Here is a 25,172-nt window from a genome sequence, read left to right on the forward strand (position 1 = left end):
GAAGCAGCTCCTCTTCCTCCTCCGTGACCTGAGGAGGAAGAGGACAGTAGAGGAGGTTTTTAACGACAGTCTAATATGAAACTAGCAAACATATGTAAACATTTCCCCCACCAGAGATTTACTTCCCCCTTGTGTCAAACTACACACACACAAGATCAAATATTTTGGCATTTTAAGTACAAATGTTTAGGCCTATAAGAGCGTTACATAAATCAAATGGGCATCAAAACCAGTAATAGGATGTGATCTAGTAGGTTTTGTTGCTTAACTGTACAGTCTTTGTCCTTTTCGATGGGGCTCCAATCCAGTTCCTGGAGGCTCTTTGTCAGATGGTGCCTAACACATCCACCAGCTGACAATGAACTTTCTGAAAGTTTAAACAGAAAAAGGGCATGCAGTTAGCACTGTATCATGAATTGGGTTTGTTATCCAACAACTTAGTTGTCCAAAGGCTCCTTCAAACACTTACCAGAATCTGTGTCATCGTTTGAGGGAATTGAGGAGGCTTCATTCCTTCTCTCTTCCATTCCCACACAGGTCAGCAGGGATAAGAGACGAAAGAATCCTTTCTTCTTTTTCCCCTTCACTTTTTTGGGTCTCTTCTCCTGAGAGACCACTGGGTGACTTTGGACCTGACCCATGTTTAAGTTTGACCAAACTGAAAGTCTTCAGCCAAGGCAGGTGGGAGGAAGGGTCTACAGCCTGCAGACCCCTATACGACTCCCCGTCAGAGAGCTCCTCTCACTCACCTAGCTGCGTCTTACTGTTGGTCCTGGTTGTCTCTCTTCAAGTGTAGTAGTCAAAGAACTTATGTTCTTCTATACTCTTTGGTTGAAGTGTAGTAGATAATCTTCACTCTCCGGTGTCAATCTTCTACTGTGGTGCGCGGCTGCGCGCACCTGTTTATATATCCCTTCTGAGCCACTGTGACATCACAAAGCAATCATGGTCTGGGTGATGATGTCATAATGCAGTATGCGACTCACAGTTTGGGTGTTCCAAGTGCAATTTTGTGTTGCTCTGGACCCCTGTATGTACACAAACATACTGTATATACACAAACACATTGTATGTAAGCACACACACACACACACACGCTCACATACTCACCCCCACACACATATACAATCCATCAAGTTTCCAAGATGAGTCATTAATAAAATGTTTAATGTTCAGCTTGTTGTGTTCAGTCTGATAGTATGATATTGAATTTACTACTAGTAACACTACAGTACACTACAGTAACACTACTGTAATATATGCAGAAAATACTTTCTAGCAATACTTTAACCACATGAACTAACTAGCTAAGAATTTAGATTGAGATATTGGCCTATGTCTGATGCCTGAACATTTGAAATCACAAACTACTTTTGACATAGCCTAGGCTATGTAGGTTTGTATCGTTCTGAAATCATTGTTCATCATTGTTTAATTAATGCATTTGGCTATATGTTTTAGCCAGCATAAGTTGTCATAGTTACTGAATTTGAACTACGGTGAGCTGGCTTTATGGAACAGAATAAACTAGAAATGAGTCTGACTAACTGACATAAGCCTGGCATATTCGGTAACCTCGCTTTAAGGAACAGGCCTCAGGCGGAAGACTGGGTGTTGTTTCTGATTGGGTTAAGTGAGAGGTCTAAGGTGAATGATTGACGTGATTGGCTGATGGTCTGATTGTCTTCAGGAGTGTGTGGTCATGATATGGCATTAGTGATGATGTTCCTGCTAGTAATGGAGAGACCCAGCTTGTTAGGGCACAGCTTATTAAGGACCAAGGCACACGTCACAGGTGTGCCCCTGCAGCAATCACAGCTCCTCTACCTGCCTGCCATCCTGCAACAGAACCAAAGACACCGAAACAGAAGACAGGGAGAGAAGACCCAAACAATGCACATAGAGCCAACAATCTAACATGGTTTATACCATCATCAGAACAGCCATAACCTCCCGATCACTACAAGTCATTCAGGTAATGGTTATGTCCTATTGACTCATACAGCTGTGAACTGTATCCATTCTCAAGTAGGATTGAACAATTATAGCCTACTGAAGAAACCGTGCTTTCACTGAACCACAACCTAGAATAGTCTAGGTGACCACAATAGTGTGTTTCATGCTTGTAAAGTTTGCATTCATTACATTTGTAATATTGCTTGTATTTGGTTATTTCCCAACATGTGGCAACAGTGTAGTTTAATTGTATTTAGTTTATTTGATGTGTTTGCTAACTTGGTGGTGCTAATGAGTTACCAATGAATGTAGCCTATTGCTAATGGAGTTTTAATTTATAATGTTGACTTCTGACTTCAGAGTACTGTGTAGAAGTGCAAGACAGCAAATTAAACATCTTCAGACCATCAGTGAAGGTTTCAATTTTTTGTGTGGACGGACGCTACACTAACAGAAACCAGCAGACTGTTATAACATGATACAAACGTTTATTTGTCACTAGCTTATTGATATTGCTCATAATATTAAGCTTTAACACATCATTCTATACCATTACATTCACAACTGCAGACAAACTTACAGGGTTAATACTGAAGACATATTAGATGGTATCCAATTGCTGTGAAAGTACCAAGTCAATTAAGTGAATCACCAAGTACAAGTTCAAGACAAAATCAATGTATTTATTATAGATCTATAAAGTGCAGGTGTCTGATGCACTCAAGTTGAGCATCTCAGAAGACTGGACAAAGAATAAAGGACTCAGGGCAGTTAAATAGTATGACAATATGGGGGGTTTTACGCTCACAAGAAACGTTAACGGGGTGATAATCAACATAGCCTTTGCAAGCACAGAAAGAGGACGCTGCATGCTAGATAGCTTTTGTTTAGGTCTTTAGATATAGGGCTCCTAAAGGTTGTATGGCACTTTGGTAATATTGTGACCACTGACCTACACCAGTGTCACAGGCATTTCCTAGTCACACCTTGCAAAGAACTAACTTATGGATATGCAGGCATAAGCAAAAAGCAAAATGTCAGTTTATCAATGATACAAGCAACATAATTCATAGATGGGTATATTATATATATACATAACCAAGGGTTATGTTCTAATGAGCTTAGGTATAGATCAGACATTGTTTATTATATTCCAAACAGTATAAAAGTAATAAAATAATCATTATATTTAATTATTGTTAACTGATCAGTGGTTAAGGACATACCTCTTCAATACACAATAAATACATTTAATTGTAAATCAAAATACAAGCAACACAATCGCTACCAAGACGAACCTTTTGACAACGGCGTTGTCTTTACCTAGTCCAATTATTGAGGGATCCTTAGGGGTGGGAAAAGAAAGAATAAAAATAATATATATGTGAGAGAACAAAGGTTGTGCTCTTGCCGAAGTCAAGCACACCCAATTACAAAGTAGTCTAGTATTTGATTATCTTTAAACAGTTGTGAAACACTGCCATCTTCTGAAAGGTGAGGCAGTGTTGCCACAGGAACACACCAATAATACGGTGTGTTCAACAGACTCCTTGAACACGAAAGTATTCCGCAAATAACTATCCATCCGACGCATGTTTTGGCCGATATGATGACATGCAATATAGCACATGAAAAGCTGGTATTTGTATCCATCGCCACTAGATGACGCTCTGACTCATGGTATTGACACCAACAGGTGTGCCGTGCAGAGCATCTCTATACATATCTCGGGGAAGAGATAAACAATTTTACACATCACAATTTATTAACAGTTCTTTGAAAACTGAATGAATTATAAATAGAATTGACGGTGGTCTGGAGGCGCATACTTGTGAGCGTGAATGATGTCCTTAATCAAAACTCTGGAAGATACTAGGTTACAATTCCATTTAGCTCTGCCGGAGCATAGGCGAGCTAGGCTACCCTCAGCATTTCAACATCGAAATCTATTTTCAAGGAGCTCAAACTGTAACTACAATTCATAGGTAAAATAACTACGCCTAGTATATCCTGTGACAATATAGCTGAGAAAGGTATCTTCAGAATCCTGAGATTTGGCAAGTGACTAAAGCCTAGTCTTTCAGGGATGGTTGGGACAAAAGTTGTCACTGATGTAGCCTTGCGTAGGCCTACTTCAAATAGCATTTTCATTTTAGTTAATATATGGTGTATATGCAATAAATTAACAGTGCAGCCCACTACATGTGGTATTGCAGTCAACCCAGTTTAACAAATTGTAATAATAAATATCTATAAATAATACCATGGGCCTGCATGCAACACTGAAGCAGATTTGCACTTTACTAACCTATACAATGTGTATAAAAACAGTTAAAGAAACCAAGTTCAACCAATATGTAAATGTTCTGGTTCAAGTGAAAGGTTGAAAACATAAACTAATAATAATGAACCACCTTCAGATCTTAAAAAGTAAAAGGACATAGCACATGCCCACCTGTCAAATTCGTATAATAACAATAACCGAATTATATCATTAGATTTAGAAGTTAGGCCATATGCTCAATAATGACCAAATGTTTCCCCTAAAAAATGTGTAAAAGAAAAATAAATCCAATAAACAAAGTTAACTAAATATAGAGAAAAAACTATAGGCTATCGCAAACGTATCTATGGTAACAATGAACCAAAAAAGCGTAATCTTTTCCATGACACGTTGCTTTCTGTGCCTTTAAGCTTCTGCTCATGATACCACAAGAAAGCTTCGATTTATGCAATCCGTAGATGCTGCATCAGATAAGATAAGCTTTATTGTATCTTTTTGACAGAGGCTTTGAGGTATTGACGCTATCTGTTTATTGATAAGCTACCAGTGGATGTCGTTGTTCGCTCCTTTTACGCGCCCGGTGTCATTCCTCAAGATGAGATGACCTCAAGCTGTGCAGACGCGTTACTCGTCCTTCACTTTCTATATAGACAGTGTGAGTGCGTAGCAAACACGGGGAGGGATAGAGCCAGAGAGTAAGAGAGTGAGTTAGTGAATGAGAAAGACGCAGAAAGTGAAACAGCCAGAAAGAGACTAACGGCTCTTATATCGAGCCGTCAGTAGCCTATTTTGCACCGGAGATTCTAGAAACAAACAAGACAACAAGAGGACTTGTGATAGGCACTCGGCAGAGAAAAAGCGAGTCCGCTGATATTTTAATGACTTTTCTTGAATAGCTGAGTTGTTATTCTGAGGTATAGTGTTCTATATCGAGAGCTCGTACACCTTGTACGATTTATTTCACTGCATGATAATTTGGTCTTGGTGGAAATAATGTGTTGGTGTACTCATGACAATAACACTGTTATAGACTATATTGGTGTGGCTCATGATCTAACTTTGATTTAAATTGCATTATTGTTTATTTAAGCGTGTGTTAGGGTATTTAACTGTCAATTCATTGACGATGGGAAATAGCAGATTGCGCACATCCTCTAGGCAACAACAGGCAACATAATGACAAAAGTTTATTTTCTTTTTGGTTTTCAGAGCACTTCTGCGGGTTTCTGTATACAGACACTGAGGAACAAGGAATACAATGTTAAGGGTTTTGGATATTGTGGTCACTGCTGTGACCGTCTGCCTCATGTTTGAGGGGGTGTACGGTGGTTACGTACTCAGGGCAGTTAAATAGTATGACAATATGGGGGGTTTTACGCTCACAAGAAACGTTAACGGGGTGATAATCAACATAGCCTTTGCAAGCACAGAAAGAGGACGCTGCATGCTAGATAGCTTTTGTTTAGGTCTTTAGATATAGGGCTCCTAAAGGTTGTATGGCACTTTGGTAATATTGTGACCACTGACCTACACCAGTGTCACAGGCATTTCCTAGTCACACCTTGCAAAGAACTAACTTATGGATATGCAGGCATAAGCAAAAAGCAAAATGTCAGTTTATCAATGATACAAGCAACATAATTCATAGATGGGTATATTATATATATACATAACCAAGGGTTATGTTCTAATGAGCTTAGGTATAGATCAGACATTGTTTATTATATTCCAAACAGTATAAAAGTAATAAAATAATCATTATATTTAATTATTGTTAACTGATCAGTGGTTAAGGACATACCTCTTCAATACACAATAAATACATTTAATTGTAAATCAAAATACAAGCAACACAATCGCTACCAAGACGAACCTTTTGACAACGGCGTTGTCTTTACCTAGTCCAATTATTGAGGGATCCTTAGGGGTGGGAAAAGAAAGAATAAAAATAATATATATGTGAGAGAACAAAGGTTGTGCTCTTGCCGAAGTCAAGCACACCCAATTACAAAGTAGTCTAGTATTTGATTATCTTTAAACAGTTGTGAAACACTGCCATCTTCTGAAAGGTGAGGCAGTGTTGCCACAGGAACACACCAATAATACGGTGTGTTCAACAGACTCCTTGAACACGAAAGTATTCCGCAAATAACTATCCATCCGACGCATGTTTTGGCCGATATGATGACATGCAATATAGCACATGAAAAGCTGGTATTTGTATCCATCGCCACTAGATGACGCTCTGACTCATGGTATTGACACCAACAGGTGTGCCGTGCAGAGCATCTCTATACATATCTCGGGGAAGAGATAAACAATTTTACACATCACAATTTATTAACAGTTCTTTGAAAACTGAATGAATTATAAATAGAATTGACGGTGGTCTGGAGGCGCATACTTGTGAGCGTGAATGATGTCCTTAATCAAAACTCTGGAAGATACTAGGTTACAATTCCATTTAGCTCTGCCGGAGCATAGGCGAGCTAGGCTACCCTCAGCATTTCAACATCGAAATCTATTTTCAAGGAGCTCAAACTGTAACTACAATTCATAGGTAAAATAACTACGCCTAGTATATCCTGTGACAATATAGCTGAGAAAGGTATCTTCAGAATCCTGAGATTTGGCAAGTGACTAAAGCCTAGTCTTTCAGGGATGGTTGGGACAAAAGTTGTCACTGATGTAGCCTTGCGTAGGCCTACTTCAAATAGCATTTTCATTTTAGTTAATATATGGTGTATATGCAATAAATTAACAGTGCAGCCCACTACATGTGGTATTGCAGTCAACCCAGTTTAACAAATTGTAATAATAAATATCTATAAATAATACCATGGGCCTGCATGCAACACTGAAGCAGATTTGCACTTTACTAACCTATACAATGTGTATAAAAACAGTTAAAGAAACCAAGTTCAACCAATATGTAAATGTTCTGGTTCAAGTGAAAGGTTGAAAACATAAACTAATAATAATGAACCACCTTCAGATCTTAAAAAGTAAAAGGACATAGCACATGCCCACCTGTCAAATTCGTATAATAACAATAACCGAATTATATCATTAGATTTAGAAGTTAGGCCATATGCTCAATAATGACCAAATGTTTCCCCTAAAAAATGTGTAAAAGAAAAATAAATCCAATAAACAAAGTTAACTAAATATAGAGAAAAAACTATAGGCTATCGCAAACGTATCTATGGTAACAATGAACCAAAAAAGCGTAATCTTTTCCATGACACGTTGCTTTCTGTGCCTTTAAGCTTCTGCTCATGATACCACAAGAAAGCTTCGATTTATGCAATCCGTAGATGCTGCATCAGATAAGATAAGCTTTATTGTATCTTTTTGACAGAGGCTTTGAGGTATTGACGCTATCTGTTTATTGATAAGCTACCAGTGGATGTCGTTGTTCGCTCCTTTTACGCGCCCGGTGTCATTCCTCAAGATGAGATGACCTCAAGCTGTGCAGACGCGTTACTCGTCCTTCACTTTCTATATAGACAGTGTGAGTGCGTAGCAAACACGGGGAGGGATAGAGCCAGAGAGTAAGAGAGTGAGTTAGTGAATGAGAAAGACGCAGAAAGTGAAACAGCCAGAAAGAGACTAACGGCTCTTATATCGAGCCGTCAGTAGCCTATTTTGCACCGGAGATTCTAGAAACAAACAAGACAACAAGAGGACTTGTGATAGGCACTCGGCAGAGAAAAAGCGAGTCCGCTGATATTTTAATGACTTTTCTTGAATAGCTGAGTTGTTATTCTGAGGTATAGTGTTCTATATCGAGAGCTCGTACACCTTGTACGATTTATTTCACTGCATGATAATTTGGTCTTGGTGGAAATAATGTGTTGGTGTACTCATGACAATAACACTGTTATAGACTATATTGGTGTGGCTCATGATCTAACTTTGATTTAAATTGCATTATTGTTTATTTAAGCGTGTGTTAGGGTATTTAACTGTCAATTCATTGACGATGGGAAATAGCAGATTGCGCACATCCTCTAGGCAACAACAGGCAACATAATGACAAAAGTTTATTTTCTTTTTGGTTTTCAGAGCACTTCTGCGGGTTTCTGTATACAGACACTGAGGAACAAGGAATACAATGTTAAGGGTTTTGGATATTGTGGTCACTGCTGTGACCGTCTGCCTCATGTTTGAGGGGGTGTACGGTGGTTACGGGATGAGCATGTTCGCTGCGCAGACGTCTCCCCCTGATCCTTGCTACGAAGAGAACGGTAACCCACGAAGATGCATCCCCGATTTTGTAAACTCTGCTTTCGGGAAGGAGGTGCGGGTGTCCAGCACCTGTGGCAAAACTGCCAGCAGGTACTGTGTGGTAACGGAGAAAGGGGACGAGAGAAATAGGAACTGCCACACCTGCGACGCCTCGGACCCCAAAAAGTATCACCCACCGGCATATTTGACGGACCTTAACAACCCCCATAACCTTACATGCTGGCAGTCAGATAATTACATCCAATACCCCCAGAATGTTACTTTAACTCTGTCACTTGGCAAAAAGTTTGAAGTCACTTACGTAAGCCTGCAGTTCTGCTCACCACGGCCCGAGTCAATGGTCATCTTTAAATCTATGGACTACGGCAAGTCGTGGGTCCCTTTCCAGTTTTACTCGACCCAGTGCAGAAAGATGTACAACAAACCAAGCAAAGCTACAATCACAAAGCAGAACGAACAAGAGGCCATATGTACTGACTCTCACACCGACATGCACCCTCTGTCAGGCGGGCTCATCGCGTTCAGTACATTGGATGGCAGACCCTCGGCGCATGACTTCGACAACTCGCCGGTGCTTCAGGACTGGGTCACGGCAACTGACATCAAAGTGACTTTCAGCCGGTTGCACACTTTCGGCGATGAGAACGAAGATGACTCGGAACTGGCCCGGGACTCTTATTTCTATGCAGTGTCAGACCTGCAGGTCGGCGGTCGATGCAAATGCAATGGGCACGCTTCGCGGTGCGTAAAAGACAGGGACGGAAACCTTGTTTGTGAGTGCAAACATAACACTGCGGGACCAGAGTGTGACAGGTGCAAACCCTTCCACTATGATCGACCGTGGCAACGCGCAACAGCCAGGGAAGCGAACGAATGCGTTGGTAAGTCCACGTTCCTCAAGTTACATTGATTTGGTTTTTCATGCTTAAGCAAAACAGGACTGTCTGATCTGAAGTTTTCTTACCGCCCAGTGGCTTTCGGTTCTGTACAGGTAGGCTACATTCCATTGGAAAGTTGTTGGTAATCTTTCGAAATTAAAATGGAAGATATTAGGCTATAAACAATGAACTTGTATTTAAAATGACATTATGGAAAGTATAGGCTACGATAGCCTGTATGTCATGGCTTTTTTATAGGCCAAGTGTCACACATTTTTTATGTTCAGTTATATTCACATTAGACAGATTTCGTGAGAAAGATTAAGCCCAATTTCTGGTTGAAAATAAAAATAAAATGCTACCTTAAAACGGCCCTGAATACAACGCACAGTTTTGTAGTCCATAGGCTACATTTCGTTTAGACTTTAATGTTGGTGCAAATGTTTTAATATTGTAAAATTGAAAATAATGATAAGCCTATAGTCAGGACAGCCATACAAATTTGTGCTTTAAAATTGTGACTATAAGACGAATTAGTCTAGACTACATCAATGATTAATATTATTATCGTATCATTATAATTGCTTTTACTGTTATTACAGACAGTATTGGTATTAGGAACTATGTATTATTATTATTCGTATTATTATAAAAAAATTGCTGCGGCTGAATTATTTCTAGCTCATACCGCAGACTAAGACATAATTCTCATTGCAGCAAGAAGCCTTTCAAAGAACGTTAACTAAAACCACTGCAGGAGCCAATAGAAAATATCCTCCCACTCCTGTAACTAAATCATGAAACTGTGTTTAAGACACATGCAACATAATATCGAAAACCATGAGCCCATTAACCCGGCGTATGCTAGCTCAAAAATAACTTTATGAAGAACCACCCACTTCAAAAAGACCGCCACATTGCAATGTCTAATCATTCACTCCGTGAAAATGTTTCTCATGGGCAAACTCATGTACAGTCCCAGATTTACCACGGCTATAAAATCGTGCATTTTAATTTATTTGAAAAGCATTTAAACTAGACCACCATGGTCTTAATTGAACACAGACGTTTTTCTCCCACATGCTAATTAATTTTTCTATATCAAACGAAGTCAGTTATTGCACAGATAACCTATGGATTTATCCCAAAACAAATATACAAAAATATGTTATCATAGGGTCAAGGCGTGGGCAATGATTGAGAAACGAAAAGGCGTTTAGACCATTTTTGAATATCATAATAAACAAGGATATTAATAATTAATATTTCACAGCTTTTATATTTTGTATTGTATTATTAACCGAAAGCGACATTATTATTTGAAAAATATTTTATTATTGTTAATTTGAGAATTATGTGACCTGGCTATGAGGTACAGAGAGGCCTTTTGCGCCAGATATTTTTTTCATATAGCTACACCTCAACTACACATATCTGTTTGCCTCTAAGAAGGCAGATACCGACAATCCAAAAAGTTATTACGTCGGACATATGCTGGCTCTGGGACGTGTATGGGGTTTCATTAAGGGCCGTTTCCGACAGCGAGGCTAAATCAGGTGCAAGTAAGCGATAGGATCAAAGATAGGGCAGGCTCGTTGTTGCAGTTTTACAGCGGGCAAGTCGAGCTAGTGGCAGGCGTTTTAGAGATAAGATGCAAGTTGTTTAGGCAGACAGGTGCAATGCTTCTGGTCTACAATGAGAGAGAGCTGCTGTTATAGATTAAAAAAAAAAATCTTTGCAAAATTCAGATGATTATTGTCAGAGAACTGTAGTATTACTAGGCTGCATCTATGATTATATTATTGCGTGGCTGTCATTAAGGACTGGGTTTCATGTTCAACAACATCTCTTACTTTCCTAACCCATACGGGGTTACAAGCCTCATTGGCTGTCTAAGTGGTTTCAAGGGTACAATTATGGGTATTTATATAGCCTACCATTTTGAACAACGGTACACTGCATGTTGAGTGCTCTGCAGGGCTTCACATACAGCCTCATTTTGTTCGTAACTTAAAGTAGGAATTTGTCTGTTTTGCATGTCAGGCCCAGTGTCAAATAAAGTGGTAGTTTTTTGAATAGCATATGGTAACTGGTTGATGCATTCTATATTAATATATGAGGTTTTGTGGTTTAACCTAAACTCCTTGCTGTTCGCGTTTCAACCAGGAATCCTAGTCATTGAGACCTCCTGTAACACAAGCAAATTCAAATATCGGTCTTTCCGGTCTTAGTGTTTTGGGCTAAGTGACTGGCATCATTTGACAGTCATTTGTGGTATAAATCAACAGTTTTCACACAAAGCAGGTGTTTAAAAGGTGTCTGTTTTCAGGTTTGATCAGTTTCCACATCTCTGACAGTTTTGCAGTGGCGGGTGCGGTTATCGCTGGATCTACTGTCACGTCAGGTCGCTGTGGTTACAGCTTTACTGTACAGTAACCAGGAAACAATTCGGAAAAGATCACCTAGTTGCATCTGAAACGATGATTTCCAACCTTTTGGTAGGATGCTAACACATTTCTCTCTCAATTGCAATCTCATTTCCCCCTGTGCCATCCAAACTCTGTTTATACTAGTTTGGCTGGGTGTCCTCAGAAAGATGACAGGTGAACAAGATGGCTGACGGCTGGCGGCTCTGCAAGGACGGCAGCTCCGCTCTGCGGGTTGCCGGCCTCCCATCCACAGTGACATATGAATGCTGGAAAAGCAAACAGGCCTGTTTAGACACAACTGGCCTCGGAGTAGGAATGAATTGTTCCCCCTGTATCCTTGACACTTTATTTTTACCGGACCAGCATGTGTGTGTGTGTGTGTGTGTGTGTGCGTCGTGTGTGTGCGTGTTTCGCGCGGAGGGGCCACAAAGCACCGTCAGTCACCGCATCCATCATGCTGTCAGCGAGCCGAGCCCTTTAGCAACACATTCCTGGGGGCTGTTTTTCAGTGGGCCGCCTGCGCCGTCAAGACCAGGCGTGGAAATGAAAAGCGGGGCGCGAGGGTCGCTCCTCGCTAAAGCAAACAGCGCCTCTCAAACAGGAGAAGAAAGACTTGCGTGACACCTCCATGCGAAGGCTGGGTCATGGGCTGTGGGTGGACTGATGGTTAGGTTAGCAGCTTGGGGAATTGGATGCTAGTTAGTGTGTGTGCGTGTGTGTGTGTGCTAGTTAGTGTGTGTGTGTGTGCGTGTGAAATAGTCATAGCTGGTGTGTGAGGTGCTTGAGAATCCCGGACCATCTCGACAGCTTCAGTTCTAGTCGTCCTTAACGTGCGTATTCCTCATCCTGCGGTTACACAATAGATACCGCTCATCTCATGCATATTCTATATGCTAGCGTTCAAGCTCTGGTACGCAACCGTATAAATAGCATTCCATGGTGCGTAGTCAGGCATGATGTGGCTTATAGACTGGTGATTAGCATGCGTTTGATGTGGCAGAAAACAAAACAGCCTAGGTTGCACACTCCCCTCTCCTAGTGCACTCTGCTGATTAGCTTGTCCAGGCCTTGAAGGCCCTTCATGCACTCCTGAGTGCACACCCAGCTCCCTTCTGTAATATTGATTCCCACAAGGCCACTGGAGAAGGCCTAATGCAATGAGTTCAGGACTGCAAGCGCCTGGGAGTGTAAAATGATGTTCAATATCAATTCTGACACAACCAGGACTGAATCTTAACCTCAGGAACGGATGGATGGACGGCCTGCGGTTGATCGACTGGTTGTAGTCAGAATGGATGCCGTGTTGCGTGGAAGCGAGGGCACCTCGCGACTGTCTCCCCATTCAATCATTGAACTTCCCGTCTCGGGCACTTAACAAACGTCTTGAAATGAAACTTCGGCAAGCGAAGGTGACACTGATTCAGCTAATCTAGGGTAGAAAACCTTGCAGAAGGTCCCTGCGGAGGAAATTCTTTCAGCGTAAATTAAACGCAAAGGCTGTAAGAATTTTTTCTTTTTTCTTCCCGGAGCAAGTATTGCCTTAGCTTCAGGTTCCATAGCATAAAGTGTTGAGAAAATAGAAGGGAAAAAAGAAAGTGTCTTGAATAATTCAAGGAGATTAGAGAGACGGCTTGAAGGCATGCGGGATGAAGGGAATGGCACTGCAGCAGAGAGAGGAGTGAGAGCAGGGGAAGGGAGGGAGGACGGAGGGCAACTCCGTTACAACGGTGAACATTTAAGAAAGAATATAGTCTGTGTGTGCGTGCATGCGTGAGAGAGAGAGAGAGAGACAGAGAGAGAGAAAACAGAGAGCGGGAGAGTGACGGAAACCGTAAAATAAAGGGCCAATTAGTCGAGCGACACTTCCATGGCTTTCCACGGGCAAGCTTATTCTTTTTTATGACACCGGGGATTTGAGAGATGTCTTTTTCTGCGCCGTTCACCGACCGATCGGGGGCAGAGGGAGAGACAGTGGCCAAGAGGAGGGGCGGAGGGGCCCTTTCCTTCCTTCCAGCTTCCAGAACTCTGTTGGCAGGGCGATAGCATATCAGTGACTTGGCACTGACTGAGCCCTCCGTGCGGTCCAAACCTCCAGCCTGGGGAGATCTCCCCCATGCCTTCTCACAGAGTCTTCGTGGAAAAGAGAGACGCGGAGAAGAGACACACGTTCTCTCCCACACGGACAAGCCGTCCAAACTCAACCGCAAACATCGGTTGGCTGATATGAACAGACCTGCCGCCTGTCTGGCTTCATCATGTCAAATCGGCGCTTGGAACCTTCTAGAAGGCTGCCAGGTGTTGTTGGGTGATGACTGATGTTTCGGATGAATGTGGCGAATAGAGGAGTTGACGTGCAGTTTGACACCTCCTTCACATAATTGGGTTTAAACGCTCCAACCACTTGCTCGGAGGAAATAACACGCGCATGTCGAGGTTTAAAGAAAATCTGTTGTCGAGATGATATCTCTCCCAAGCCCTGTCGCTGGAGAATGACTTCCAGCAACTATCTCTGTCAGCAAAGAGTCATTAAAAAGGTTTCATTTGAAATAACTTTATACAATCAAAGGTCCTGTGGGCTGCTTTGATTAAGAAGGAAGCTCGAAACCCCGGTCATAAAGATAACAGTTTATGATCTGCGTGTCAAATATGTCATGGTGTTTACAGACTCACTGCCGTCTAGAGAACAAGCCAGTTGGCTAAACAGAAAAACAAAGCTACTTGGCAAATCTCCGTTTACCTTCAGCGTATATCTACCCACGTGCAGCTCCCCAGCATGCTCTCTGCAGATCACGTTCTCGCTCTTTCCTTCCTTTCACACATATTGATCGTGTTTTAGAACTCGTTACAATAGAGATAATCCACAGCGACACAGAGACTGCTCAGGTTTCAGCCTGCCTGTCACCTTTTCTACCTGACACTGAGACATTCGAGTGTGTGTGTGTGTGTGTGTGTGTGTGAGGAGGTCTGGTTAATGTGTAAGCCGCCTCACGGTGCCGCTATATAAGTCGGCGTCCTTCATCTTCAAAGGCGGCGATGGCGGAGGGCGCAATGACCACCCCCCCCCCCCTGAACCCCCTCCACCCCACCCCCCCGATCAAACAAAAGACAGCCAGAAACAGAGGTGAGAATGGAGTGACAGAGTAGTTTGCTCTTTGCACCACGCTCCTCTCCCCTCCCCTCCCCTCCCCTCCCCTCCCCTCCGTCCTCCCCCTCTCCCTCCCCAGCCCCTCTAGCCGGCAGATCCAAGAGGGGGAGGGGGGGGGGGGGTGGAGGAGTGAGGGGGGAGCGGGCGGGCGGGCAATGACCTCCCTCCCTGCCTTTCGTGGAAAGAAAATCCTTCCACCAAGTCTTATCAGTGTTTATGGCCGTGGTTTTGTGGCTCCTCAGTAAAACAAGAGTCTCGTCTCTGCCGGGGACGTGCTCCCCCGGACAGCTTCTCACCCTCTTAGCAGACCCCTCGCTTTTCCACACTGCTATATTTAACTCTCCCGGCGAGTCCGCTGCGGCACAGACTCCGTGGCCATCCAGCCCCGCACCAGGGAGCGCTCCGGTGTCGTGGTCCCGTGGTCCATCCGGCGCTCGGGGTTAGGGTCAGGAGTAGCTGTGCGTGCCGATCTATCGGCTACCTTAAAGTCGTCTTAAAGGTGCGGTCAGGTCTTCTGACGGCGTTGCCTCCTGAGCTGTCCGGCACCCCTGCACTGCGACCACCGCAGCTTTAATTAGGGTGAGGCCAGGCCGCTGGGAGGGGGTGGGGGGGTGGAGAGGGGAAGGCAGATAACTTGGAAAACTCCCCCCCCCCCCAGTGAGAAGCCCCTAGGGACAGACTTCCCTCCCTGCATCCACTCTGGGCCTAGGGCCACGGAGGGCTCTGCTGCAGGGGCAGGCTGATGTGTGTGTGTTCAAGTGCGTATGTGTTTTCTATCTGTGTGTGTTAAGAGTAAGGGGGGGGGGGGGTCCACTGTGTCCAATGAGGTGCCTGGTAACATTCCAGCCACGGACGCAGCAAATTCAACCTGAAGGCTGGCAGGCCAGGCCGGGCTTGGCCACTGGGCCATCTGGGTCTGGTTTAGTGGGTTGCTCTCCCGGGCTAACCCCGCCCCCGCCCCCTGCTCCCCCTCCGTGTGATTGGTGGCCTGGAGAGAGACCGTGTTGAAATGTTGAAGTTACTGCTTCTCCTAGACCAGGCCGCCGCACCGGTGGGCTGGGGATACATGATTAGTAGCCGGAGATTGTACTCTGGAGGGTGTTTGTACTGTACGCTATGTGCATGTGTCTATGTGTGTGGGTGTGGGTATGCACGCCACCGAATTAGTTCCAACGTGACCTGGCATGGTTCACTGCCGTCAGTTCAATGCGTTGTATCCTACGACTGTCTTGTCAGTGTTTAGGTGTCTGGTCGTCCACCTGCTCCTCTCTATTCATCGAGAGCTAACGCTAACGCTAATCCTAACGCTAACGCTAATGCCAACGCTAACTCGCGACCACACGTTTTTTTTGGGAGGTGTTCTCCACCTACAGTACAGGGACACATTCACAGCTGCTCAGGGCTGTAAGGGCTTTGAATGCATGGCCTGTGTACTATGTATAAATACTCCTGTGTCTATATCAGTGGATGGCCCTCCAAGGACAAGGGATCCCCGGGGTTATCTTTCCCCAGCAATGTCAACTCAATGCTGGGTGAACCTACGCGAACAGGCCTCTCTTGGCTGGGTCTCTTCCTGATGATTTACTGGACTTTACTAGTGTTCTGTTTGTTCTCTGCTGCAGTTACCGGAAGTGTCCTTTCACTTCCAGTGTAATATGTAATTTGTATGAATTACAGAATGTGTACAAGCACTAAAACATACCAGAGACGTGTGCCTTAAAATGGTCGGATAATACAGTGCAGTTATCTCAAATGATTTGAAGATCTTGAATCCATTAAAGACAACTCTGGCGGGAAGTCAGTTTCACAGGGAATTGAGATCTTGTTGATGTGTGTCATAAAACCAAGATGCTGTCGGAGATGCATTCTTCCTTGACAGAATTCCATCTCGGCTGAGTTATGGAGTTTGACAGGCCTTTGAGCGATTGAAACACTTGATATCAGATGAGAAAAGTGATGCTGTGCCTGGATGTGCACAAAATAGTAATTAGTGAGAGTTGATGTGTGTGTATCAAGAGAGAGAGAGAGAGAGAGAGAGAGAGAGAGAGAGAGAGAGAGAGAGAGAGAGAGAGAGAGAGGGAGAGGGAGGGAGGGAGAGAGAGAGAAAGAGAGAAAGGGAGAGAGAGAGACAGAGATCAGAGGAATGCGAAGGAATCAGTGGACTAGTAACAGCCTCTGATATCTTGCAACAGCATCCGTTCAATTTACAGCCTGTTCAAATCACAGAGTGAGTTACTGCATTGTGCCTGTGACATTATCATATGATGTTCTCTCTAGCAAAAGATGAAAACGCCGAGGAGACAATCTACACGATGTAATCTCAATCTCTGGTGGAAGGATATCACTTGCTGCACAACATTTCTGTACCTCTGGCTCATCTCAGTCCTCAAGGCAGTGTGTGTGTGTGTGTGTGTGTGTGGGAGGAGGGTACGTGAGATGTATTACAATTGCCCTTTACAGTCAGCACCCTTCGTGGGACTCCTCGGGGCAGAAAAAGCCCAAATGTTCAACGGGCTTTGTTTTCCTGGTTGCACGCCTAATGCAAGCCAGACCCAGCAGCTCCGGGGACAGCGCCTGGGAGAGCGCCAGCCTGCACATCTCCTCCCTCCGCCCTCGCCGAGACGCAACGTCCTTGCCTTCCGAGAGGCGGTTTGGTGGGACGCCACGAGGCGCGGAGAGGCCGAGATATTGCGTTACCGCTCTGCGCTTTTCCCCCCCCGCTCCGCGCTCAATTTCCTCCCGTCTCCCTCCTTCGTCGCCGCCAAACCCCGTCCGCACGTCCCCCCCCCCAGGTTCATCGTGACGTCCGTCGAGCGTGAGGATGTCATCACCTCGCTGGCCCGCCGCCGGTTGGCGGGGGACGGAACACATGTCGTTTTTGATCATGTGGGCGTGTTAAAACATCCCTCCTTCCCGATCTGAACCAGGCACTGCTGCCTGGCACTCCCTCACAACAGCTGGGGATAATTGGGTCGGCGGAGGGGGGCTTAGTGTTAACCGGCCCGGAGCACAAGCAGGGGCCTCTACTTCCACCCTGCCACTCCGGAGGGTGTCGAGTGACTCAACGCCGAGGGTAGTCTCGGAGCCCCCCGGGCGCTGGTCCGACTGCGGTGCGAGAAAGACTGTTCGACTGGGCGACTCACACACACTTGTTTCCGCAAGTGTGGAAATGCCAATTCCCCTCCCCCACCCCCTCCACACACACGCACGCTGATACAGGAGCGCACACACCCCTTCTTCACTCATCGCCACCGCTCACTGTCTCGAGGCCTTGGCCCTCGCGCGCTGTCGTTCATCCAGCGCCAGGCACTCGCGCTGATCTCTCTCCCTCGCGAGGCTGCATTACCTGTCTGCCTCCTCTGCCAGACAGATGTTTACAACACAGACACATGGGGAGGATGTTTTTCTGCTCGGGGCCACGGCTGATAACGAACGAACAAGGGGGGGGGGGGGGGGGGGGGGGGTTCGATGCCGCAGGGAAAGCTTGTCTGGTGTCGGGGATGCGGTTCCCAAGCTGGTGGACGGACGAGTGAGAGAGAGAGACACACGGCGAGGAGGCTTTTCTGCTCTGGGCCACGGCTGATAAGAGAGAGAGAGAGAGAGAGGGAGAGAGAGAGAGAGAGGGAGAGGGAGAGAGAGAGAGGGAGAGAGAGAGAGAGGCGTGTCATGGAAAACGTTGGTCGACCGGGCAACAACAGACGATGGGAGTCCAATCGAAAGCCGTGCCAGACGACATCAGGCCGTTCGCACGTCAGACACGGTGACACCAATGCCTCACTCATCAGGCTTGTGAATCAGATGACTGGGCTACACTGAACGGTTCCTCTCTGACCACAGTGTGAATAATCTGTCTGTCTGTGTGTGCGCGGTGCTGAGGCATCTACTGGATCAGTCAGCCTGTGGCTGGGGGAACTGATGTGATCGTTTTGCACTGAACATAGGGGGAATGTGAACAGCGTTCGGGGCAAACTACTGTAGCAGACATCGGTGCTGCTAAAGCACACACACACATACAAACGCACACGCACACACGTAAACACACGCACACACACCAGACACATGGACCGTTCTTCCTTGTCAAAACATGAAGCCCTTTTTTATCTCCGTTTCTCCTCCAGTTTTACGAACGTCCTTGTGTTCATCTGCGAGGGCAGCAAGGGGTCAGTGGTGTCGGTCGGCCGGTTTGAACTAAACCCATTGTGAGAACAGGTAGACCATGTCCTGCCTGTGGCAAGAGCTCTCGCCAGTTAACACATGTCTCCAGGGCGTAGACCGAGCCCCAACACACAGGCAGACAGAGAGACCAGCCAGGGTAAACAGCAGGCGGACACTTTCCATGTGCTGTTCATGGAGGTATGCTGCTCCTCTGCTGCTGATGTTGGTCTCATCACAGACCCCAGACCCAGGACCCAGACCCCAGGACCCAGACCCCAGACCCAGGACCCAGACTATCCCACACCCCAGACCCAGGACCCAGACTATCCCATACCCCAGACCCAGACCCAGGACCCAGACCCCAGGACCCAGACCCAGACCCCAAACCCAGACCCCAGACCCAGGACCCAGACTATCCCATACCCCAGACCCCAGGACCCACACCCAGGACCCAGGACCCAGACCCAGACCCAGACCCCAAACCCAGACCCAGACCCAGACCCCAAACCCAGACCCAGACCCAGGACCCAGACTATCCCACACCCCAGACCCCAGACCCCAAACCCAGACCCCAGACCCAGGACCCAGACCCCAGACCCAGGACCCAGACCCCAGGACCCAGACCCCAGGACCCAGACCCAGGACCCAGACCCCATACCCAGGACCCAGACCCCAGGACCCAGACCCCAGACCCCAGACCCAGGACCCAGACCATCCCACACCCCAGACCCAGACCCCAGACCCAGACCACCCCACATCTGCCAGCAGTCTTGTAGAGCAGTACAGTACAGCAGCATGTGAGGCTACAGGTGTCTTCATGCACCCTGTGTGGCCATGCCCAGCCTGTAACAGAGTTGTCTCTGATTCATTACTCTAATAGACAGGCCAGAGACATCTCGCTCGTTAAATTGTCACAGGATTGTTAACAGGGACCATCCACACAGGAGTAAACACAGACCGAAACACATTGTGTGCGTGTGTGTACCGGTGTGTGTCCGTGTGAGTGTGTGTTCATTTGTGTCAACGTTTGTAGATGTATATGTGTGTGCATGAGTGTGTGTGTGTATATGTGTGTGTGTGTATATGTGTGTGTGTGTGTGTATATGTGTGTGTGTGTATATGCGTGTGTGTGTGTGTATATGCATGTGTGTATGTGTGTGTGTGTATATGCGTGTGTGTGTGTGTGTGTGTGTGTATGTGTGTGTGTGTATATGCGAATGTCTGAGTGTATATGTGTGTGTGTGTATATGCGTGTGTGACCTGCTCTTCTTGCCAGGGTAGACAGGAGCTGTGGAGGATCAGTGTTGATGACCTCAGCACCTCTGTGTGGCCCTTGGTTACCACTTGGTAACCAGGAGGAAGGCGAATGTTCGAAGCCAAGGTAAATACACCGCAGACAAGAGAGAAAGAGCGAGGGAGAGGGAGAGGGAGAGAGAGAGAGGGTCAGTTTACTCAATGTCCCTTTGGGTGTGCAGTGTTGCTGGAGTGAAAGTTGTGCATGACAAGAATGTTAAGGCCTTAAAAGGCTTTCAAACCATCAGAACCGCTCCGGAACGTTCAATAAGTGTACCGGGGCGAGAGGACGGAGGCTTCTCTCCAAGCCAGCGTGCTCCAGTCTGGAAGCAGTTCCACCCCAGACGTGGCGAGTTGGAACAGCGATCAGCGCTACATTGTCGTCTTTTTTTGTCAGGAACTGCCAACGACAGCTAAAAAAAAAAAAAAAAAAAGAGACTGTGTGAGAGAGATAGAAAGCTGCCTTGTGGCTCAGAGGTGAGGCCCCTGGTGTTGGAGAAGGCTGGCCGGAGTCTCTCTCTCTCTCTCTCTCTCTCTCTCTCTCTCTCTCTCTCTCTCTCTCTCTCTCTCTCTCAGACAGGACCACCTACAGGGAGAAGGAGCACATTAGGCCCAGGCGGGGGGGTCCTACAGCAGCCAGTTATGGATGATTAATGGGTGTATGAAGTTACCCCCACATCCACTCTGCCCCCCCTGTCGAGGAGCACAGAGCGCCCCCCGCCGCTGCTCTGGGGGCACTGCATTTTGTCATCCGCAGGGAGGGCTGTAGGGGTGCGAGCAGAGCCGGGGTCAATGAGCCACACGCGCACACACACACACACAAGGTCCATAGGGTCATACAGGCAGAGCACCTGTGTCAGATCACACAAGGGCCCAACAATGACAGTTTGTCAAACACTCATACAGCCCAAAATAAAGTATCCTCCTGGGGGGGTGGGGGGGGGTGGGGAGGGGTGGGGGGGGGGGTGAGGGGGTTAGGTGCGCAGGATGAGTGGGTGAAGTTGATTTATCACCCTAGTGGTGTCCACAGTCTTTGTCTTTCCCATATATGTCAGGAACAGCAGTGTGTGTGTGTGTGTGTGTGTGAGCGTGTGTGAGCGTGTGCGGAGGGGAGGGGCATTATGTGGGTGGTCAGAAGCTGTGTACCCTGGGATAGTATCACTAGATCGCCATGGACACCATCGCAAGTCACACAGTCCTTGGCTGTGTGTGTGTGTGTCCAGGCAGCAGAGGTCATAGGGCCAGGTTATGATAAGATTTAAGATAATACACATTCAACACATGATTGTCAGACTTCCAATTTCCATCTTTGTTTTAAGGGAGATCTTTGTCTATTTATCCAAAGCCTCTGGCAAATAAATCCGTCTTGGCAGAATGGTTACCCAGAAATAAATGTATGTGCGTGTATGTGTGTGTGGGTGTGTGTGTGTGCGTGTTTCAGGGGGAGAACCGGTGATTATGTGTTTGCGGGGGGTGGGGGTGGGGGGGGTGGTGTTTGGGATGTGTGAAATGGAATGCAGACTGCTGGAAGAGCACTCAGGGGAAAGTCTGCGAGGTCATCTCAATTTGCCGGGGGTGATCCCAGGTTAATCCGTCACTCATTAGGTCTGGGTGATAACACAGATAGGGGTAGTGGTGGTGGAGCTCTACCTCTCTCTCATCCCCCACAGAGAGAGAGAAAGACACACACTCACAGACACACACACACACACACAAAGACACACACACAGGCACACTACTAGTCATTAGAAAGAAAGCGCTAAATGAGAGTAACAGAGTGGGACAGATAGAAGGAGGCCCTAAGCTCTTCCTGATCTCGACACTCCCCTTCCCCATTACCTTTGTCCCCTCCGGGACAATGGAGCCAATTAATTAGGCTTGGTTTCCAGCAGGGGGGGTGGGGGTGTCGAAACGGGGCAGTACAGACCCAGAAATAGCCCCCCCCCCTTCCAACTTAGAACTGACGGTCCATTATGGAAGTCCAAATCTCAAGAGAGGAGGCTCTGAGCTCTTGACTCCAACCCACCAGTGAGTGCTGGAAATAGCCTGCCCTCCTCTGGCCTGCTGCCCTCCTCTGGCCTGCTGCTCTCCTCTGGCCTGCTGCCCTCCTCTGGCCTACTGCCCTCCTCTGGCCTGCTGCTCTCCTCTGGCCTACTGCCCTCCTCTGGCCTGCTGCCCTCCTCTGGCCTACTGCCCTCCTCTGGCCTGCTGCTCTCCTCTGGCCTACTGCCCTCCTCTGGCCTGCTGCTCTCCTCTGGCCTGCTGCTCTCCTCTGGCCTGCTGCTCTCCTCTGGCCTGCTGCTCTCCTCTGGCCTACTGCCCTCCTCTGGCCTGCTGCTCTCCTCTGGCCTGCTGCCCTCCTCTGGCCTGCTGCTCTCCTCTGGCCTGCTGCTCTCCTCTGGCCTGCTGCCCTCCTCTGGCCTGCTGCTCTCCTCTGGCCTGCTGCCCTCCTCTGGCCTGCTGCCCTCCTCTGGCCTGCTGCCCTCCTCTGGCCTGCTGCTCTCCTCTGGCCTGCTGCTCTCCTCTGGCCTGCTGCTCTCCTCTGGCCTGCTGCCCTCCTCTGGCCTGCTGCCCTCCTCTGGCCTGCTGCTCTCCTCTGGCCTGCTGCTCTCCTCTGGCCTGCTGCTCTCCTCTGGCCTGCTGCCCTCCTCTGGCCTGCTGCTCTCCTCTGGCCTGCTGCTCTCCTCTGGCCTGCTGCTCTCCTCTGGCCTGCTGCTCTCCTCTGGCCTGCTGCCCTCCTCTGGCCTGCTGCTCTCCTCTGGCCTGCTGCCCTCCTCTGGCCTGCTGCCCTCCTCTGGCCTGCTGCTCTCCTCTGGCCTGCTGCCCTCCTCTGGCCTGCTGCTCTCCTCTGGCCTGCTGCCCTCCTCTGGCCTTCTGCTCTCCTCTGGCCTGCTGCCCTCCTCTGGCCTGCTGCCCTCCTCTGGCCTGCTGCCCTCCTCTGGCCTGCTGCCCTCCTCTGGCCTGCTGCTCTCCTCTGGCCTGCTGCTCTCCTCTGGCCTGCTGCTGGTCACGGAGGCCCGGGAAACGTTGGGCGGGTGGAGAACAGAGCTGGTGGTGACTAGGAGGGCAGCTGTGTGAGGTGTGCTTTGAGGAAAATGCCCGCACGCACGCACGCACACACCACCACACACACACTCCTGCGAGGGTCCCCCTCTCTTCCTCCTTCTCATAACAAAGAGCTCTATCGCTGGAACATGACAAAGCAAACAAACCGGGGAGCCTAATTACCCGGCCGATAAGGAAATGGAGTCATTATTGCTAATATTTGTGTTATGAGACGATACCTTACCCCGGCCCCACCAGGTCTCCGCCGTGGAAATTAATTTCTAATTTGGGGCCCGGCCGCGTCCCCAAGAGACGATTATTTTAGAAGACAGATGTGACAGACAGACGCTGGGTCTCGACCCCCCGTCCCCCCCTCCCCCTCCCTCCCCCTCCCTCCCCCGATCTCCTCACGTCAGGCTGGATGTGAGGCGAGCGTACGGCGAGGCTCTCGGAGAAACGACGCCGTGTGAGAAGCGGCGGCGGCGGTGCTCTCTCTCTCTCCCCCCCCCACCCTCCCCGCTCGCCTCGCTCGCCCAGCGTGATGGATAGGTCTGCTGTTGCGCTCGGGCCCTAAACCACGTCTCTCCCGTTTTCCCCCCTCACGAGATAAGAATGGAAAGAGACGGCGTCGAGACGAGAGGTTACGGGAGCGGACTGCCTCACCTCTGTCTCCCAGCTCTCCATGATTCCTGGGATTTGGAAACGTTCCCTCCCCTTTTCTCCCCCGCATTTTTCCACTACTTATTTCCCCCCTGGCCGGCCGGACAGGTTGCTGGCAGGAGATGAAAGCGAGGCTACGATGAGGGACGATCGATAAGAGCGCTCTCTCTCTCTCCTGTCTTCCCCGGACGAGTCTCGGGGGGGGGGGGGGGAAAGGTGCGGAGCGAGGCCAGACTCGGCCATGGGTGGGCTGCTTGTTCTCAACACTTTCATCTCCCTTTCTTTCCTACCCCACTCTCCTTACTCCTCTTCTCTGCTCTCCTTTCCTTTCCTTTCTTCTGGTTTGCTCTCCTTTACTGTCCTTTCCTCTCTTCTCTTCCCCCCCCTCCCCTCCCCTCCCCTCCCCTCCCCTCCCCCTCCCCTCCCCTCCCCTCCCCTCCCCTTCCCTCCACTCCACACCCCTCTCCTCTCCTCTCCTCTCCTCTCTTCCCCTCCCCTCCCCTCCCCTCCCCTCCCCTCCCCCCCTCCACTCCACGCCCCTCTCCTCTCTTCCCCTCTCCTCTCCTGCCCTCTCCTCTCTTCCCCTCTCCTTTCCTCTTCTCTCCTCCCCTCTCTTCCCCCCTCCCCTCTCTTCCCCTCCCCTCTCTTCCCCTCTCCTCTCTTCTCCTCCCCTCCCCTCTCCTCTCTTCCCCTCTCTTCCCCTCCCCTCTCTTCCCCTCCCCGCTCTTCCCCTATCCTCCCCTCTCCTCTCTTCCCCTCTCCTCCCCTCTCCTCTCTTCCCCTCTCTTCCCCTCTCCTCTCCTCCCCTCTCTTCCCCTCCCCTCTCTTCCCCTCTCCTCCCCTCTCCTCTCCTCTCTTCCCCTCCCCTCTCCTCTCCTCTCCTCTCTTCCCCTCTCTTCCCCTCTCCTCTCCTCTCCATACAGTGCCCCACCAGCAGATGTTGCAGTGCCCGTGTGTCTCTGTAGCGCTCGGTACCACGGCGATAAGATCTCGAACGGTAGCCAATCTGACCCTGGCTAGGGGCGCGACCCTCGCCCCTTCCTTCCCCGTCCGCCCTTTTTTAGAGAGTTACGGAA

At 48.0% G+C, this 25,172-nt stretch overlaps 1 protein-coding gene across 1 annotated transcript in view; it reads left to right on the forward strand.

Moving 5' to 3' along the window:
* The first annotated feature begins 8,355 nt into the window (after nucleotides 1-8,355).
* ntn1a (netrin 1a) overlaps nucleotides 8,356-25,172 on the forward strand; it is a 55,159-nt gene continuing 38,342 nt past the window's right edge. Inside the window, exon 1 of the mRNA XM_067259617.1 lies at nucleotides 8,356-9,372. Coding sequence (XP_067115718.1) covers nucleotides 8,358-9,372 — 1,015 coding nt within the window. The 5' untranslated portion in view covers nucleotides 8,356-8,357. The remainder of the gene's footprint in view (nucleotides 9,373-25,172) is intronic.

The sequence above is a fragment of the Osmerus mordax genome, chromosome 21, assembly GCF_038355195.1.
Source record: "Osmerus mordax isolate fOsmMor3 chromosome 21, fOsmMor3.pri, whole genome shotgun sequence".
NCBI lineage: Eukaryota > Metazoa > Chordata > Actinopteri > Osmeriformes > Osmeridae > Osmerus > Osmerus mordax.